At 34.2% G+C, this 18,861-nt stretch overlaps 1 protein-coding gene and 4 non-coding genes across 5 annotated transcripts; 1 reads left to right on the top strand and 4 right to left on the bottom strand.

The window, feature by feature from the left end:
* Positions 1 to 1,497: 1,497 nt before the first annotated feature.
* On the bottom strand, positions 1,498 to 1,613 carry LOC111896024 (U5 spliceosomal RNA). The gene has a single exon (XR_002851770.1). It is a non-coding gene; the product is annotated as a U5 spliceosomal RNA (small nuclear RNA).
* A 928-nt stretch (positions 1,614 to 2,541) lies between these two features.
* On the bottom strand, positions 2,542 to 2,660 carry LOC111895954 (U5 spliceosomal RNA). Its single transcript, XR_002851731.1, has one exon. It is a non-coding gene; the product is annotated as a U5 spliceosomal RNA (small nuclear RNA).
* An 8,324-nt stretch (positions 2,661 to 10,984) lies between these two features.
* On the top strand, positions 10,985 to 14,184 carry LOC122194641 (receptor-like protein 7). Its single transcript, XM_042895606.1, has 2 exons — positions 10,985 to 13,389; positions 13,959 to 14,184. Exon 1 carries the CDS (start codon positions 12,265 to 12,267, stop codon positions 13,357 to 13,359), a length of 1,095 nt encoding a protein of 364 aa, XP_042751540.1. The 5' UTR covers positions 10,985 to 12,264; the 3' UTR covers positions 13,360 to 13,389; positions 13,959 to 14,184.
* Positions 14,185 to 14,268: 84 nt separating this feature from the next.
* On the bottom strand, positions 14,269 to 14,387 carry LOC111895960 (U5 spliceosomal RNA). The gene has a single exon (XR_002851732.1). It is a non-coding gene; the product is annotated as a U5 spliceosomal RNA (small nuclear RNA).
* A 2,239-nt stretch (positions 14,388 to 16,626) lies between these two features.
* LOC111896012 (U5 spliceosomal RNA) lies at positions 16,627 to 16,746 on the bottom strand. The gene has a single exon (XR_002851759.1). It is a non-coding gene; the product is annotated as a U5 spliceosomal RNA (small nuclear RNA).
* Positions 16,747 to 18,861: the final 2,115 nt, after the last annotated feature.

Here is an 18,861-nt window from a genome sequence, read left to right on the forward strand (position 1 = left end):
ACTTGAAGAAAGATCTGTCTAAGTTATTTGATATGAAAGACTTAGTCCTAGCACAACATATATTGGGCATGAAAATTATATGTGATAGAAAATCAATAAAATTGTTCTTATCACAGGAGGAGTATGTTGAATGTGTGATCAAAAGGTTCAACATGGAAAATGCCAAGCCCGTTGGTACGCCCTTGGCTAATCACTTCATGTTGAGTAAGAAAAATTGTCCCTCTCCCGAGAAAGAAAAAAGAAGAGATGAAAGCAGCCCCTTATTCCCCAACAATAGGAAGTCTTATGTATGCAATGGTGTGTATAAGACCATATTTTGCTCATTTTGTTGGTGTTGTGAGTAAATATCTAATTAATCCGGGATAACAACATTAGGAAGCGGTCAAGTTGATAATTCGATACTTGAAGGGTAGTTCGAAACTATGCTTATGCTACGGGGGAGCAAAGCCAATCGTGGAAGGTTATACAAATGTCGATATGTTAGGATATCTTGATAATAAGAAATCTACATCAAGTTACATTTTCACTTTGGCAGGGGAGCTATCTCGTGGCAATCCAAATTACAGAAGTGTGCAACACTATCAAGAACAAAAGCCGAGTATATTGCTACTGCTGAAGCTGGGAAGGAGCTTATACGGCTAAAACGGTTTCTTCAAGAATTGGGCTTTCCACAAGAAGAGTACATCATTCATTATGATATTTAGAGTGCTATAGACCTGAGCAAGAACTTGATGTACCATTCCCACACAAAACACATTGATATCCGTTATCAGTAGCTTAAAAAAGCAATTGAGGGACGAGAATTGAAGCTGTTAAAGATCAACACCAATAACAATCCTACAGACATGTTGACCAAGGTGGTGACACAAGAGAAACACAAACTATGACATAGTTGGGACGAAGATTGTTGGATGGAGACTGGAGGAGGGGGGGGGGGGGGGGATTTGTTGCGTTCCAGCCTCCAAATCTACAATGACCATCTTTGTTGACGAAATGAAACCTACGGTGGCAAGTTATTCTTCCTACCCTATGATGAACACAATTAATTAAGGTTGCACAAATGGTGGCTGCCATGGGTATAAATAGAGGCTTCATCTTCGTTTGTAAAGCATCACAAACTCAGAGAGTTTAATTATAACACTTAGAGAGAGAGAGAGAGAGAGAGAGAGAGAGAGAGTGTGTGTGTGTGTTAGTGAGAGGGTTGTTTTTTTTTGTAATAGTTGAGTGTGAGTTGCTCCTCCTATTGTAATTTTATTTTTGTGTTGAATAGAAGAGATTTTTGATCCCCAATAGTAACTAGTAAGGTCAAAGGTACTATACAACTTATCACTAGACTACTAAAATTTTGAACTTAAAGGATTGATTGGAGCTTATATATAAGGGACTCTCAAAAAATAGGCATAGAGATTTTCAATCCCCAATAGTAACTAGTAAGGTCAAAGGTACTATACAACTTATCACTAAACTACTAAAATTTTGAACTTAAAAGATTGATTGAAGCCTATACATAAGGGACTCTTAAAAAATAGGCGTCCGTCACTTAAAACAGCGAGCACACGGTATTCTTTAGTAAAAGGCAAAAGAATAGTTTGCTTTGTGCTAAATGCATGGCTGCATGTTTTTTAATGTCACAGCTGCTTGGTTTAAGTAATGAGACTCACCCCTCCTGTTTTTATCAAGCAACCAATGTGGGATTACCTCCAAACCTGCATCCCTCTCTTTTTGAAGTCCTTCCACCTTTCTCCATTCTCTTGCTTTGATCTGATATTTGATCTGTCTTTTAGGAAGTGTTAATGTATGGGTTTTGAAAGTAATTACTGGATATTATAATTAGAATAAGATATTTAGTGAAAGATTAATTAATTTATATGACAAAAAAATAAATAAATAAATAAACATTTTCGTGAAGAAAAGCCAAGTTGGAGTTTCAAATAATGGTATTGTGAAAATGGATAATGGTATATGTATTAACTCATATTATTCAACTCACTTATCAAAGAGTCTTAATGGCTTTTAATTTAGACTTCACACATTGGCGTTTAATGTTTAAACACGTTTTAGGATTTCATCATTTAGATGTTAGCACTAATAAAAACCACATGATCAGCAACCTTTTTTACTTTATCTCAAACACATGAGTTCCTTTCTTGTACTTCTTATGTTATAATGATTGCTAAAATGTACATTTTCATATTGTGGATCAAGGAGGTTGGATAATTTATCGATGCATGCATTAGTGAGTTGATTGAACAAAAAATTTGTTTTTGAGTTTCGGATACACTAAAGTTTGGCTCAGTTCTACAAATTTATATGCAGTTGTATTAGAAATGTAAACAAGGTGTAATATAAAGAAGCTTATTAGTCCTGACCTTTAACTTAATTTTATACAAGCTAGGCAAACAGAAGCTTAATTTCATACCCCATTATAAGCTCAAAATGGCAAGAACTTTCCTGTCATGAAAATTACCATGATACTATTGACCAGAGTAGTGACTCATACACAAGAACTAGAGAAAATTTGAACTTTGAAAATTGGTTGGAGCCCTTGAATATAACAAGAGACTCTCCAAAAATAGGCGTATGCCACTATATATGGAGAGAACACGGTATTCTTTAGTAAAAGGCGAAAGAATAGTTCGCTTTGTTCTCACCACATGGCTGCGTGCTTTTTCGTTTCTCAACTACTTGGTTTATGTAATGACTTCCAAGTCTTATGTTTCCTGTAAGCAGCCTATGTGGGATGAACATTAAACCTACATGCCTTTTTTTTTCAAAGCCTTCCTCCTCCCCTTCCCATCTTCCTTTACTTTGAGTTGGTAATTTTGTTATGTTTTGTAGGAGGTGGTCGCGTATAAAGTATCTACTTATATTAGATAAATGGATAGCTGAAATAAAATATTTGGTAAGGATAAACTCACTGTTTTTTTTTAAATGGACTGAACCGATTCAACTGGGTGGTAGGTCACCGGTTTTTTAACTCGAGAAAAACAGTCTGTTACTAAACTAGTCAAAAGTGGATGGTTTGGTCATTTGATGCTTGTGTTTTGTGGGGGAATGTTCATGTTGTAGCTCGCATATGTGTGGATGATATTCTCCTAATGGTAATGGTGGTGTGAAATTAATTGAAGAACCCAAGACCAATTTCATGCATGGTTAAGTAAAAAGGATCTAGGCTTGTTATAGTATTGTTTGGGTATAGAAGTGGCTCGTTCAGCAGAAGGTTTTGTCATCAACCAGAGAATATACATTGTGGGTATATTAGAAGATTGTGGGTAGTTGTTCAAGTGCCTTTTCCATTGAACAAAACCTGTCAGTCTACAAAAAGAAGATGAAATCCTAAAATGGAGCATCACCGGTATAGACAAATAGTGGGTTAGTTCTTATATCTTACCATGACACAATCAGATATAGCTTTTTCAGTAAACCAGTTAAGTATTTTATAACCATTCACATCATTCGGTATTTAAAGAAAACACTGGATATAATGTTTGTTCATGCCTTCAGATGAAAATCTTGACTTGATAGCCTATAGAGATGCAAGTTAGCTTAGCTATCCAACTACTAGATGATCATGTACAAATTATTTTAATAGCCTTGGTGGTACTCCAATTCCAGGGAGAACAAAGAGACAAAGCGTCATTTCTCGGGTCTTCCGTTGAAGCATAATATAGGGTGATGGCTAACACCATTTGTGAAGTTTATAATTAAGATTGATCGTGATTTTGATGCCAACCAGACTACACTACAAGAATCAACCCTATGGCGACGACAACTTTTAACCCTATGTCGACGACAAGTCGCCAGGATAGTCTATACCGACGATAAGTCATTAGATGTCATCGGGACTGATTTTCGGGGAAGAAAATATAGTTTTATTAATTACTTGTACATTTACATCTTGCTCATTTACATCTTCGTCCTCCGTAACCTCTTCTTGCATTTTTCTATACTCCTTTTGATTTTTTTTCATAAAATAAAGAAAACAATAAACATGCATTAATTATAACAAACAACTAAATTTAAACACTAAAATAATAATAATATACCTTAAGCACTTGCCAAAAAAAACACTTATCAATTAATTCACTTATCATGAAAATAGAAACACTTCAACCATTTGCTTACAAAGCATATTAAACACTTACCATGAATATAGAAACACATTAAACACTTATCAATTAAGTACTTTATAATTTCATCTTATATATACTCAAACTAGTAAATCCAAACAAATAACACAATCATACATATTAAACTTAAACAAATAAGAAATTATATATATATATATATATATATATATATATATATATATATATATATATATATATATACTAATAAAAGAGTAGTATTTTTGCCAAATGTCATAATATTAGAACTCCTAATTAATATGATGCCACTTGTCATTCTATTAATTCTCTATTTTAAATTCATTAAACCTCCTAATTAATGTGATGTTATTTGTCAATCTATTTATTCTTTATTTTAAATTTTAAATTTTATATTATTGTTTTCATTAGTCCACAAATAAAAAGAGTCTAATATATATGATAAATTAATTCCACATATTTATTTGAATCAATAATTATAATTTTACATAACTAATAAAAAAATCTCTTAATTAATAATGTATTTAAAATTTTATATAAAATAATTGATTAATAATTTTGAATTTTTTACTATGAATATTTAATTAATTTTGTAACCGTGGTTTCCACGGGTTATAAACTAATATATATATATATATATATATATATATATATATATATATATATATATATATATATATATTGAAAACATTTGAACCTAACTCTCTCTCTCTCTCTCTCTCTCTATATATATATATATATATATATATATATATATATATATATATATATATATATATATATATATATATATATATATATATATATATAGAGAGAGAGAGAGAGAGAGAGTTAGGTTCAAATGTTTTCACTATATATTGTGTCTGTATGATTGATTATGGACCAATCATTTTAGTTATTTTAAAAAAGTAATTAATGCATATTAAATGTTGAAGATGTAATTAATACCTATTATATCTTCAACATGTAATATGCATTAATTAATTTTTTAAAATAACTAAAATGATTGGTCCATAATCAATCATACATGCACATAATAGATAGTGAAAACAAAATAACCTAACTCTCTCTCTCTCTCTCTCTCTCTCTCTCTCTATATATATATATATATATATATATATATATATATATATATTCTATATATATATATATATATATATATATATATATATATATATATATATATAAGTCCAAAAAATCAGGAAACATACATTTGCCTATTTAAGAAAAAGACAAAACTTCAAAAATGGTCCTTGTGGTTTCATAAAATCTAAAGTTTGGTCCCTAATTTACAAAAACCTTACGGATTGTCCCTATGGTTTCAAAATTTTTAATATTTACTCATTCCACCTAACTCCGTCAGCTTTCTACCGTTAAGTAAGGGGTATTTTTGTCATTTCAATAATTGGGGACCATTTATGAGGTTTTCTATTTTTCTTTTTTTAAAATGAAAAAAAATAAAATTTGAAGGGGTCTCTCTCTCGTGAAGAAAGGGAAGGAAGAACCGATGGATATCATCAATTCTTAGCACCCTCACGTCATTTAGCAACCCCACAAACACCCCTAAAGATCGTTGTTGCTTGTATACTCCTTCCTTTTTTGTTTTCTGTCAATAACACAGCACCGAAGTGTGTGATTTTCCGGTGAAAACCAAGAGACGACAAGCTCTTTCTTTTGCTCCTTCTCGTCAATAACAGATTCAAAAACACCCTGTTGTTTCTTGATTTGTCCCTGCATCTCTCGAAGCCACAACTTCGACGACAAGGCTTAACAACAAAAAGGGGAGCCACCAGAAAACTGACTCCCTATCTTCCTCGTTCTTCATGTCGAGCATCAACAGTCAAACACCCCCACTTGTTGCTGAACTGCTTTACTCCTCCTCCCCATCTATGCATACAACTTAAATCTCTCTCTCACACACAACACTGGCTTTTAATCTTCATCATGTGGCAGTTCGAGTGTTCTTGGATTCCATGTTTACGAACAATGATTGTTGGTAATTGGTAAGAAAAGGTTGGGACTTGACCGAATTTTCTGAATTTTATGATGTTTTGGATTTCTTTGCTTGTACCCTTGAAACCCTTTGTCTGATACGTTCTAAATTTACGGAAATTGTTTCTGCTTATGGGGTACAACTTACAAGCATCTATTTTTTTCTACAAATTTCAAGATGCATTTAACCCAGATCAATTTTTGGACCTCTTTCGTGCTCGCAAGTTGTTTAGTGAGATAAGAACAATGGAAATAAATTAAAATCAAATATGTTACACCTGTGATTGTTTATCAGAGAATAACAATCAACGTTTGGGATGTATGTTGTGTTGTTGCTTCAAGGGATTGATTTAATCATCTTCAGCTATTATTTGATCAAGAAAGCCCAACATCATTTGCAAAGACATTATCTCAATTAGATGCTAACAATGGTGGTCGATTCTCAATCCCGGTAGCGGTGGTGGACTTGTAGGGTGTAGATGGCGAGGTGTGGTGGAGATGTATCTTCGGTGGAGCTGGTGAAGACTTCATCATCTCCATCAGATACCAATACCGATGATGGACGATAGATTGATTTCCCTTAAATCGAACTTCAATTTTGACTTTTTCAGTAAAAAATTGTTCATGCGATGATTTCATATGAGAGAGAGGGCGGGACCCCTTTAAATTTCATTTTTTTCATTTAAAAAAATAGAAAACCTCAAAAATGGTCCTTGAGTATTCAAATGACGAAAATACCCCTCACTTAACGGTAGAAAGCTAACGGACTTAGTCAGAAGAACTAAATATTAAAAGTTTTGAAACCACATGGACGATCCGTGAGGTTTTTGTAAATTAGAGACCAAACTTCAGATTTTATGAAACCACAGGGACCATTTTTGATGTTTTGTCTAAGAAAAAACGAGAAAGAACCCCCAAAACCGGAAAAACGCATCGCTATGAAATGCCACAGGAATACCACCCAAAATCTAAAGTCCAACGTCTATGGTGGTTCACTCAACGAAAAATAGCACCAAATCATAAATAGAGATGGCAACGGGGGCGGGTTTTACAGGGGACCCCAATCCCCATCTCCATCCCCGAATCCTCATTCCAATCCCCATCCCCATCCCCATCCCCACCGGGGAATATAAATAAACCCCCATCCCCACCCCCAACGGGGATCGGGGATCCCCAACGGGGAATCGGGGATTTCTTTTTCTCTTTTAATATGAAAAAATTTATGTAAAGAAAACATCTAAATTTCAATTTTACCAGCATAAGTTTAAAGATTTTACAAAATATAAAAAAAATATATACATTGCATAAAAAATATAAATAATTTTTCTACCATATTTAAATATATACATGAGAAATCAAGTAGAAAAAATTATCAGAGTGATATTTGAGGTAAAATAAATGAACAAAATACAAAAAAAAAAAAAATCATACATGAGTTTAAATAAGATAAAAAGAAAAACAAAGTATAATTTCAACCACAAATTACTAATGAATTAGGTTACTTGGATAAAATTCTATGTATTGTAAATTGTACTATAAATATATGTTTTGTATTACTTTTATATATTAATATATATCGGGGGCGGGTCCAGGGTCGGGGATTAGGGGTGTCCCCATCCCCATCCCCTTCCCCACTTTTTTTATTCGGGGATTCCCCATCCCCGTCCCCATCCCCGGTCAACTTGGGGATTCCCCGGTCAAAACGGGTGCGGGTTTCGGGTTCCCCATCGGGTACGGGGCTTTTTGCCATCCCTAATCATAAAATCAAAACAAAAAACGCAAATCACTCAAAATTGCAACCATAATTAGAAACACAAGAGAAATAATGACCTTTTGGGTCTTACCTATTGTCCTTTAGTGGCGACTAGAGACAGGTGGTATGTTGTTGGAGATAGTGGTGTTCGTATTTCTAGAAATTGAAACACAAAAAACTCAAAATTACACCTAAAATCCGTGAAATCAACAAAAGTTTAATGAATGAAGCAAATTATCGGTGAAAGGCGGTGAAACACCGGTAAAATCATGTCGGAGAAGGGATCATGGATTCAGAAAGTTTTGGGTTGGATTATTTTGTGCAACGTTGTGAATGACGAACTAGGGATACCAAAGTCATTGGAACCCTATGCCGACGACAAAATGTCGGTATAGGGATAATGAAAACGATGTCGTTTATACCCTCTCATAAAGAAAAAAAAAATACCTTTATACCAACGAAAAGTCGTCGAGATAAAGTATACATGGATCACATGCCCTTTATACCGACGACATATCGTCGGGATAACTCTTTTACAAACGACACCGTTTTTTTTTTTGCAACATGAATTATAAATAAATAGAAATTATATTCTGTAACTTATACCGACAACATGTCGTCGAAATAAATTTTCAGAAAACCGCATAAACTTTATTCGTTCCCACCTAAATTATGGCGACAACATTTCACCAGCATAGATATCCTGGTCAAAAAAATTATTCAAAACATATACAAACGGCATGTCGTCGGTATATAGCCTAAGTTGTAGAGACGACTGTTGTCGTCGACATAGAAGTCTTCGGCACAAGTGTGGATTCTCTTAGTGCTAGTGTCACGTCATTGATGTGTTACAAGGAAGCTACTCGACACGTTGCAGTAAACCCAGTTTATCATGAAAATAACAAATCATATCGAAATAGGTTGTTATTTCATTTTGAGTTTGTGAATAGTACTGAAATAAAGCTTTGTACCATACGGTCTGAGTTTCACCTGCCGGCATCTTCACTAAGCACTACAAGAAAAAAGGGTATCATAGACTGACATAATCATTCTTTGATGGTAAATACTCAGTCTCTGATGAAACTTGGGGACTGATTTAGCTAGTCCCCAGCTAGTCCCTGAAATCTAGTCCTAGATAGTTGATTTTTTATGTATGTGGGACTGAAAATCAGTCTCTGATACATCAAAGTATCAAAGACAGAAAATCGTAACGGGGTAGAAGTGGAGGGGTTGAGCGGGTTGGACCAGAGGGGAGTAGAGGGTGTGGGGAAATTTAGGGTTTGTGGTGGAGATCTGGATACCAACTTGGATTGTGATATCACTTTCCGAACTGATATTTCTACCCTATGTCTGGGTTACAAGAAATCCAGTCTAGGATAATCCAAGTGGACACTTACGATTCTAGACACATAAATCATAAGCTAATATGCTAGAGGATTCTGTGAAACTATGATGAAAAACGAGATGTTAAGTTCGTCCCTCCCTTTTGAAGAGGAAGAACTGTTTATATATTAAACGAGATTAGGGTTTCATTAGGGTTGGGTCGTCATTAGTTGCTTTGTAAGCAAGTCATGATAATCCGGATTTAATGAGAATTTTGGGTTACAAAAACTAACGAGTTTCGTTAGTTTTACCATAATGCCCCTTGGACTCCGCTAGGGGCGTTGACCCTAGACCCCGCCAAAGGGGCGCTGCGCCCGGACCCCCGACTAGTCGTCGAACCGGCTTCTAATTCGATCTTATACATGTGTGCACTCTGCACAACCCCGTACATATATTAGAGTACAAATTATGAAACCCCTTAGCTCACATGTTAGTTCCGGTTACTTAAAATGACATGGTGACACTAAAATCACCAACAGAGGGAATGGTGGGAGGAGAGCAAAAGATAAGAGAGAGGTGTTGCGGGTTCAAGAGACCGTTGGAGGTTGTAAGCAAAGAAGGGAAATGGGAAGACATGTTGGGAGGGATCCTTAGGCAGGTTCAACAAGATCACAACTCCCTACACCTTGGGCTCGGCGGCTTCAACAAGTTCGACGAGAATGATTTTGTCCCCTAAGGCTCTTAGAGCTAAACGTTTGAAGTTTATATACAATAAATTGGGTGTTTGTGATCTTCACAATCCAACTTGAAGGGTAGTGTTGATATTGAATTTGAATTATTAGGGTTATCTTATTATTTACTTAGTCCACAAGTAATTATCTTTCCTTAGTTAAGTTAGGCTAACTCATATATAATCTTTCATTGCAAGCCAAATATTTTCAATGCATGAAAAAAACCTTTAACCCTAAAACTGACAGTTACACCCATTTTATTTATTAAACTTCGTTTTATTGCTTTATACTATGCTACAAACTTTCATAAAGGGAATGATTCGTATACAACAAAATTTCTCTATACACAACAATTTGTGTTTTAAAATGTTGTATTATACAACTCTGTTAAGTATGATTTTTACGGATAAAAATTGTTATGTACGAATTACTTCCTTTCATAAATGGAAGAAATTTTCACAACATTAAAAAATATTAAACTTTAGTGGCGTAAGTTAAAATTCTTTTAAAGTAGTAAAACAAAACTGAAATTTGGTTATTATTGAAGAAAATGTTTTAAATATGTTGTCATGTTATTAGTCAAAAACATAAACATGTTACGGTTTACTTTGTTTCAATTAAATATAACAAAAATGAAGCTTGAATGTAAAACCATTTCAAAAAAGTTGAGCTATGTAGGTTAAACAAATCTTAAATTTTCTTAAGTTATTATTTCATGTCATTATCCTTATAAAAAACTACTAAAGTTAGCCACCGATTGCTATAATAGAAAATTTGTATTCAAATAAGCTGATATAACAATAACCAAATAAGAATACTTTAAAGTTATAACATGTTATAATAAACAGATACATAAAAAATCTTCAATTGACTTTTTTTCTTTTGACTTTATAAGTTGATTCTTCATCTACCTAAAACATAAAGTATATGATTATTTACACAGTTATGACTCGTTCTTCATCTCTCTAGAGTGTGCATTTCTTAATATATATTTTGATTGCTACGTAGCATATAGTACTGGTCTATATAAAGAAGTATGCAGAAACTAAACCTTTTTCATGGCTCCATACACGAATCACTTCAACTTGTTGCTAACCAGCTCCCTTGTATACTTGTTGGTCACTATCACATGCATGACTCGTTCTTCTTCACTAAGCCATGAAGAGGAATGTTCAGCCTTGTTTCAGTTTAAGCAAAGCATAATTCATCAAGGTGATGTGGCTTGTGCTGCTAGTTGGTTTCAAACGTTTAACTCTTGGAAGACCACAAGCAATGCATCAGATGCTCGTTTTGATTGTTGTTCATGGCATGGGGTGGAATGCAGCAACAACCATGTTTATGGCCATGTAGTCAGCCTTGACTTGAGTGAAAGCTTTCTTTGTGGGCATATCAACTCTACCAACACCCTCTTCAGCCTAGTTCATCTTCAAAGCCTCAACCTTGCCATGAACTACTTTGATGAATCTCAAATCCCATATGAGATTGCTCGTCTAAAGCAGTTAAAAAGCCTCAATCTCTCTCATTCTGGTTTTAGTGGCCAAATCCCAAATGAGATCGCAAAGTTGACACAGTTGTCTTCTTTAGATCTATCGGGGAATCCACTAAAGCTTCACAATCCTAGCCTCAAGAACCTAATACAAAACTTAACAGAACTCGAAGAAGGAAGAACTCCATCTCTCAGGGGTTGACATTAGTTCTTCTGTACCTCATTTCTTGTCCAACTTTTCTTCTTTGAGGTCAATAAGGTTATCCACTTTTCAACCTCACCCAACTAACAACGCTAGACCTTCAACAAAATCAGTTGCAAGGACCAATTTTAAGCTCATTTTCCAACTCAAAAACCCTTCAATATCTTCACCTAGGTTCGAATAGTTTTAGTGGGAATGTCGGCTTAGAGATGTTCCTACAACTCAACAAACTCGTGACTCTTGGGTTAGGTTACAATAGGATATCATTAACGTCCACCAACAACTACACCAATACCACCTTACCAGAACTTAAACTCCTATCACTGTCACATGTAACTTGAAGGAATTCCCTGCCTTTTTGCAATTCCAAAATAAGTTGGAAGTCTTATTTCTCGACAACAACAAAATTAATGGCATGGTACCCGTGTGGATCTGGAACAACAGCAAAGAATCATTACAAGTGATTGACCTTTCCAACAACTCCAGCACTGGGTTTCATCAGCATCCTCAGATTCTCCCATGGAGACGTTTACAAGGATTTTCCATCAAGAATAATCAGGTTTGAGGGGAGCTACCAATCCCACCACAAACCACAGTTGTTTATTCAGCATCAAATAACAATCTAACTGGAGAAATACCACCATCGATATGTGAAGTGAAATCTCTCAAAGATGAGTGGCACTCTTCCTCCATGTTTCGGTGCCTTAAGCAATTCATTGTTGAGTTTAGATCTAAGGCAAAATAACTTTCATGGCATGATGATGGATTTGTTTGTGCATGGCAGCCAGCTAAAAAATATTGATTTGAGCGAAAACCCATTTATGGGTCAGATTCCAAGATCATTGACAAATTGTACTAATTTAGAAGTTCTTTCTCTTGGAGATAACACTTTTGATGATGTCTTTCCTTTTTGGCTGGGAACTCTTGCCAAGCTGCAAGTTCTCATTTTAAGATCCAACAAATTTTATGGTCCAATTCAAGCTTCAACGACAATTTGCTCACAATTCCCTAAGTTGCGGATCATAGACCTCTCTCACAATGGTTTTTGTGGCCAATTGCATGGAAATTACTTCCAAAATTGCAATGCCATGACATCGGTTTATGATGGTGAATCATCTGTTATGAAATCAGATATGTCCTTCAAATACTACAATTCAAGTATGCCATACACGATGACAATAATACACAAAGGTGTCAAAACGGAATACAAAAAGATTTTAACCATATATATGGATATTGATCTCTCTTGTAACCATTTTGAAGGAGAAATCCCGCTATCACTCAAAGATCTCATAGGGCTTGAAGCACTCAATCTTTCCAACAACCATTTTACCGGACGTGTCTTGGCATCGTTTGGTTACCTAAAGAATCTTGAATCTTTGGATCTCTCTAGAAACGAGCTATCTGGAGAAATCCCTCAACTGTTGGCGCAACTCAACTTCCTTTCTATTTTCAACGTGTCATTCAACCATCTTGATGGGCACATTCCTCAAGGGCAACAATTTGATACATTTGAGAACAACTCCTATGAGGGGAATCCTGGGTTATGTGGGAAACCTTTATCGAAGGAATGTGAGGGTTTAAAGTTGTCAAGATTTCCACCAACAAGCAATGCGTCCGAGTCTCTCTCCTCCCGAGCGAAAGAATTGATTGGATCATTATTTTTTGTGGAATTGGAAGTGGGTTGGTTGTTGGAGCTGTTATTGGGAACTTTTTGTATACAAGGTATAGTGATTTGTTCACAAAGAGGAAAGACAGATGGGTAAGGCCACTTCGTAACACAAGGAGAAACCAAGGTACAATATCTCATCATATTACATTACAACTTTGTTGCAAACTATGTTGAAAATATTTTCTTGATGTCATTTTTTATAAAGTTACTTATATACTTTAAAGCAATAGTTACAAGATGTTTGTGAGATTTACTGTAATAGTCTAATAGATATGTTTGTCAACTGTCTTTTTAACAAATATTTTAATTTTTTTATCATGTATCTAAAACATAACTAAATTGTATGTCAAGACAGATATGCATCTTAGAAAAGAGGGTAATATTTACATAATTTGTTTAAAATACAAAAAGAAAATCCTTTTTACTTTAACTTGGATACATATATGTTTTCAACATGTTATTTGTTTATGGTACATTTATATATGATGATCTTTATGAAAGGCATGTTTGTTTTGAATTAATGTGTTATGGTATAGTACATGTTTAAGTATTTTGTATGCAATCAGTATCAATGTGTCATTACCATGTTTTCTGAAAAACACAGTTTACGGCTGTGGGAAGTGTGATATTTTCTAAATTAAGATAGATAATCGTGAATTAAAAACATAAAGCTCACCTTAACATGTATCTCAGGAGTGCTATAGCTTCAAGTTTGGAGCACAAGGAGAAGGTGTAGAAGGCCGAAGCTTCAAGGGATTTTAGTATGTTTATAGTTCCCTTTTTAAGTATGTAGATTCATATATGTGTTATAAATGTATATATTTGATTTAATCAAAATTTCGTTATTATAATGTGATAGTTTTGCTGATGCTGAATCGTATTTCTTTAGTTATTTCAGGATTTTAATTACCAAATAAATAGTAGCTGTATTTGTCAAGTTTGGCTTATAAAGAGATAAGTTAAAAAAAACTGGTCAAAATTATAAAACTGAAAATTGGTTGGAGCCCACCAATGAAGGAAGGGACTCTCCAAAAATAAGCGTATGCCACTGTATATGGCAAGCACACGGTATTCTTTAGTAAAAGGCGAAAGAATAGTTCGCTTTGTGCTTACCACATGGCTGCGTGCCTTTCCTTCTTTCAGCTGCTTGCTTTAAGTAACGACTCTCACACCTTCTCTCTCATTCCAGCAGCCGATGTGGGATGACTCTTCCTCCCTTTAGAACCCCTCTTCCACTTTTATCTTCATTTCCCCTTCTCTTGCTTTGATCTACTTTTTGATCTGATTTCTAGGAATGTTCTTATATGGGTTTTAAAACAATATATACTGTATATTGGATATAAAGTTATAATAAGATATTTGTGAACGATAGATTTGATTGACCAAAGAAAACTAAAAAAAATGACAGTTTTATGAAATTAGAGTACCTTTCATATTATATAAAAATGAAGGTGTAGACAAGTTTTTTTACTTTTTAATAGAGGTATTGTGAAAAAACCGGGACCATATGCTTCGTAAATGTTTTTGAAAAGAATGAAAATTGTAACATTCTATTACATCTATAGAATTGGAATGAATTGCTTTGATTAACCCAAAAAACAGAGTACAAGCTATAACATTATATATAGAGCAACTAGCTAACAACCTAACTTTAACAATCTTGCAACTAATAAATGCAAAAGACAAATGTAACCTTAATACAGAAATGACGAATATACCCCTTCAGGTTCAACAGATTATTTGTTCCTTAGTTGGCTATAGTGGTGAAAAGTGCAAACATAAAGAACATTTATGTAAGGTTAACTTTGAAGAGTGTTAGCATCATATAACATAGCATCTTTGGAAACTTCTCTTGAGGTTTCCATGAACTATATTGGTATGTGTGGCCTTAAGGAATAAGCAACATATTGAGGACTACTCCACAATATATATATATATATATATATATATATATATATATATATATATATATATATATATATATATATAGGGTTAGGTTATATTGTTCTAACTATCTATTGTGTGCATTTAAGATTGATTCCGAACCAATCATTTTAGTTATTTTAAGAAAATAATTAATGCATATTAGATGTTAAAGATATAATGAGCATTAATTAGAACTTCAACATTTAATATGCATTAATTACTTTATTAAAATAACTAAAATAATTGGTCCAGAATCAATCATACAAGCACACAATAGATAGTAAAAACATTTGAACCTAACTCTCTCTCTCTCTCTCTCTCTCTCTCTATATATATATATATATATATATATATATATATATATATATATATATATATATTATTTAACTCGAATTCTTTTAGATTGTTTTTATTTGGAAGTCTATTTTCATTAATTTGTTGTTACCCTATTTGGCTATAATGTTTAGCTTCGATTTAAGAGCCCCAGCTTCAAATCTTGGCAATAACTATTTAAAATTATTTTTTATAGGTCTTTATCCGGAGCTAAAATATGTTTGACCAATCATGACTAGATAATCTCATACTAAGAGAAAATGGATTAAAATTGAAACAACCCTCACTATAAAGGATTGGGAATAGCAACATACTTTATCAAATATTTCAATTTGATGATTAAAAGTGAAACAACCCTCGCTATAAAGGATTGGGAATAGCAACATACTTTATCAAATATTTCAACTTGATGATAACTCATTGCGGAAATCCTAGTTTTTTACTTTATAAACATCACGAGACAATAAAATCAACTTCGAGTGCACTCGTTATAAAATTATGACAAATCAAACCATGTGTAAGTCTAGATTGTCTAATCCATACGATTCCCAACAATAATGTGAATAATACCATGCCTCTAATCGTACACTTAACTTCTTCATATCTTACGCTTTAGCACATAAGACACATCCAAAATTTAAACATTTATTGAATTCTTTAAAACATCTTAATAATGGAAAAGCAGTTTACGATAGTAAGCAAAACATCATATGAAATATGCACTTATGTATACATAACATGCAAAAGCTTCTTTAGATCACTTTTTATGAATAAACATCATATCACTTTTAAGCTTCTTGTGCATATATAGAATGAAAATATACTTCCTTGAACCCATATTAATATTGCGTAAAGAACATTCATAATAGTCATTCAATGTTCATCCATGCCATGGTTTTCTAACAGTTTTTTTTTTTTTAAATACTAATGATTATTATATTATGTATGTGTCTTTTGCTCATTTGTTTCTTATATTGAAAAATAGAATGAAATAAACAAAATTTCATTTTTCTACTCATTACCTTTCTTCCTTTATTTATTTTCTTAAACTGATTAGGCAAACAAGACTAGTTGACTTTTTTTAACTCTGGAGATTGGTTGTAGCCTTTCAATGAAGGAAGAGACTCTCCAAAAATAGGTGTATGCCATTATATATAGAGAGCACACGGTATTCATTAGCAAAAGGCAAAAGAATAGTTCGCTTTGTGCTCACCACATGGTTGCATGCCTTCCCATTTCCCAACCGCTTGGGTTATGTAATGACTCTCACGCCTTCTGTTTCATTCGAGCAACCGGTGTAGGATAAAACCCAAACCCACATTCCTCTCTTTCAAACTTATCTTCCCGTTTTCTCTCTTATTTATGTTATGTTTTTAGGTCATAGAGTGTCATACCACACTCACCACAATACTACAGTGCGACTTCATCGCCACATTATTTTCCCCTCAGCCCACAAAAAAAAAATACAAAATACATTAGAAAACGTAAATAAAAAAACATACTCAAAACATCGAAAAAAAACATGATCTAGTCATCGTCACTAGCCACATCATCATAATCCGCATATGAATCTCCTTCAAACATTTTCAACTTGTCATCGCTAGATTCGAACAACTCGTCTACATCAAAATCGCCTACACCATGATTCACTCGAGCATTGAAGACATGTTCCACCAAATTTGCATGAAGGTTGTGGTGTCCGACTTAGTTGTATACCTCCGCATTGTTCTCCATGTACGCCTGCATACCAATACCAACTCCTTCTACATTTGATAAATCTTCATTTACATTGTAGTGGCAAATCGCTTTCCCCTCATCTTCTATAATCATATTATGCAATATGATACACGCATACATCAGGCTACTTATTCGTTTGCACTCCATAAATCACATCCGTGCTGTTAGTATTTGTCAACGTCTCTTTAGAACACCAAAGGTTCGCTCGATATCCTTCCTAGCAGATTCTTGGGCCCCCTTAACCTTTATTCGCTTTTTCATCATTTGGACATGAGAATGATTTCACAAACGTAGTTAACTCGGGATATATTCCATCAATAAGGTAATATCCATGCATGTACGATGTCTCATTTGCTTGAAACGACACATCATATGATTTCTAAGGTAGATGTCGTTGAATATCAACGATTGGTCTAGAATGTTAATGTCGTTGTTGGAACCCGTTTGACCAAAAAACGCATGTCATATCCAAAGATCATACAATGCCACTGCTTCTAAAATTATTGTTGGCATCTTTTGATTACCTCGCATAAATTGACCGTGCCACACATTAGGACACATTGAACACCTTGTAACATCCAAAAAATCATGATAAAATTTTTTATTTTTAAAACCATTTAATAACCCATAAGTATTACAAAACATTGTTTCCAAAAAGTCATAACCATAAATCAGAGTATCACGAAAATTATCTATCAATAAAATATCCAAGCATGATGTGTCCGGTCACACCTTCGCCATGCCCCGATCATCTGATGTACCTGAAAACCAAGAAAACAATTGTAAGTCAAAGCTTAGCGAGTCCCCCAAAATACCCCACACAAAATACTATAACAATTACAATACATGCATATAGGTTTTGTTGGCCTAGGGCCTCAACCCAACCATCTGGATTTGTTGACACAAAGTCTCAACCCAACCATCCAAGTTTGTTGACACAGAGTCTCAACCCAACCATCTAGGTTAGTTAACACATAGTCTTAACCTAACCATCCGAGTTTGTTGACACAGAGTCTCAACCCAACCATCTAGGTTTGTTAGTCCACCGCACGAAGCAATACCTCAACCTAACCACCAATATGTCTACATATGCAACAGATAAACAATAATCAACAAATATAGACAATTATATATCAACCAATCTAACATGTCACTACAGCATAACAACATCCTATATACCATGATACATAACCTAGTGGGTTGGTATTGATGCCTTCGACCCACAAATATGGTGAAAAGAACTCACCTGAACCACTTAACAGAAGCCCAACAGCTATCGTAGCAACAACACAGCCAAACCAAGCTTCCTAAAACCAAACTGAGACCATCCCTTAGTCAAATACTTAATTCAACCCAAGTTTGACAAAAAGTCAATGGTAAAAGTTAAGGTCAAAATTGCCAACAACAGCTCTCCGCGTCATGGCCTTCCTTAGCCACGTCATGGGAACTAAATGCCAAAATAATCGCAGACTCCGTACTCACCATGTTGTGGCAGCCTAAGACCACGCCATGGGGACTGTTCTGAACAACTTAAACAAGCTTAATCCATTTTCTTCCTATTTCAAGAGGTCCAAAGCTCAAATTTGATCATATCTGAGGT

The sequence above is a fragment of the Lactuca sativa genome, chromosome 6 (genome assembly GCF_002870075.4).
Source record: "Lactuca sativa cultivar Salinas chromosome 6, Lsat_Salinas_v11, whole genome shotgun sequence".
NCBI classification, from domain to species: domain Eukaryota; kingdom Viridiplantae; phylum Streptophyta; class Magnoliopsida; order Asterales; family Asteraceae; genus Lactuca; species Lactuca sativa.

Bases quoted from the DNA above. Each gene is read 5' to 3' on its own strand.
- LOC122194641 (XM_042895606.1), top strand. From the start codon at position 12,265: ATGAGTGGCACTCTTCCTCCATGTTTCGGTGCCTTAAGCAATTCATTG.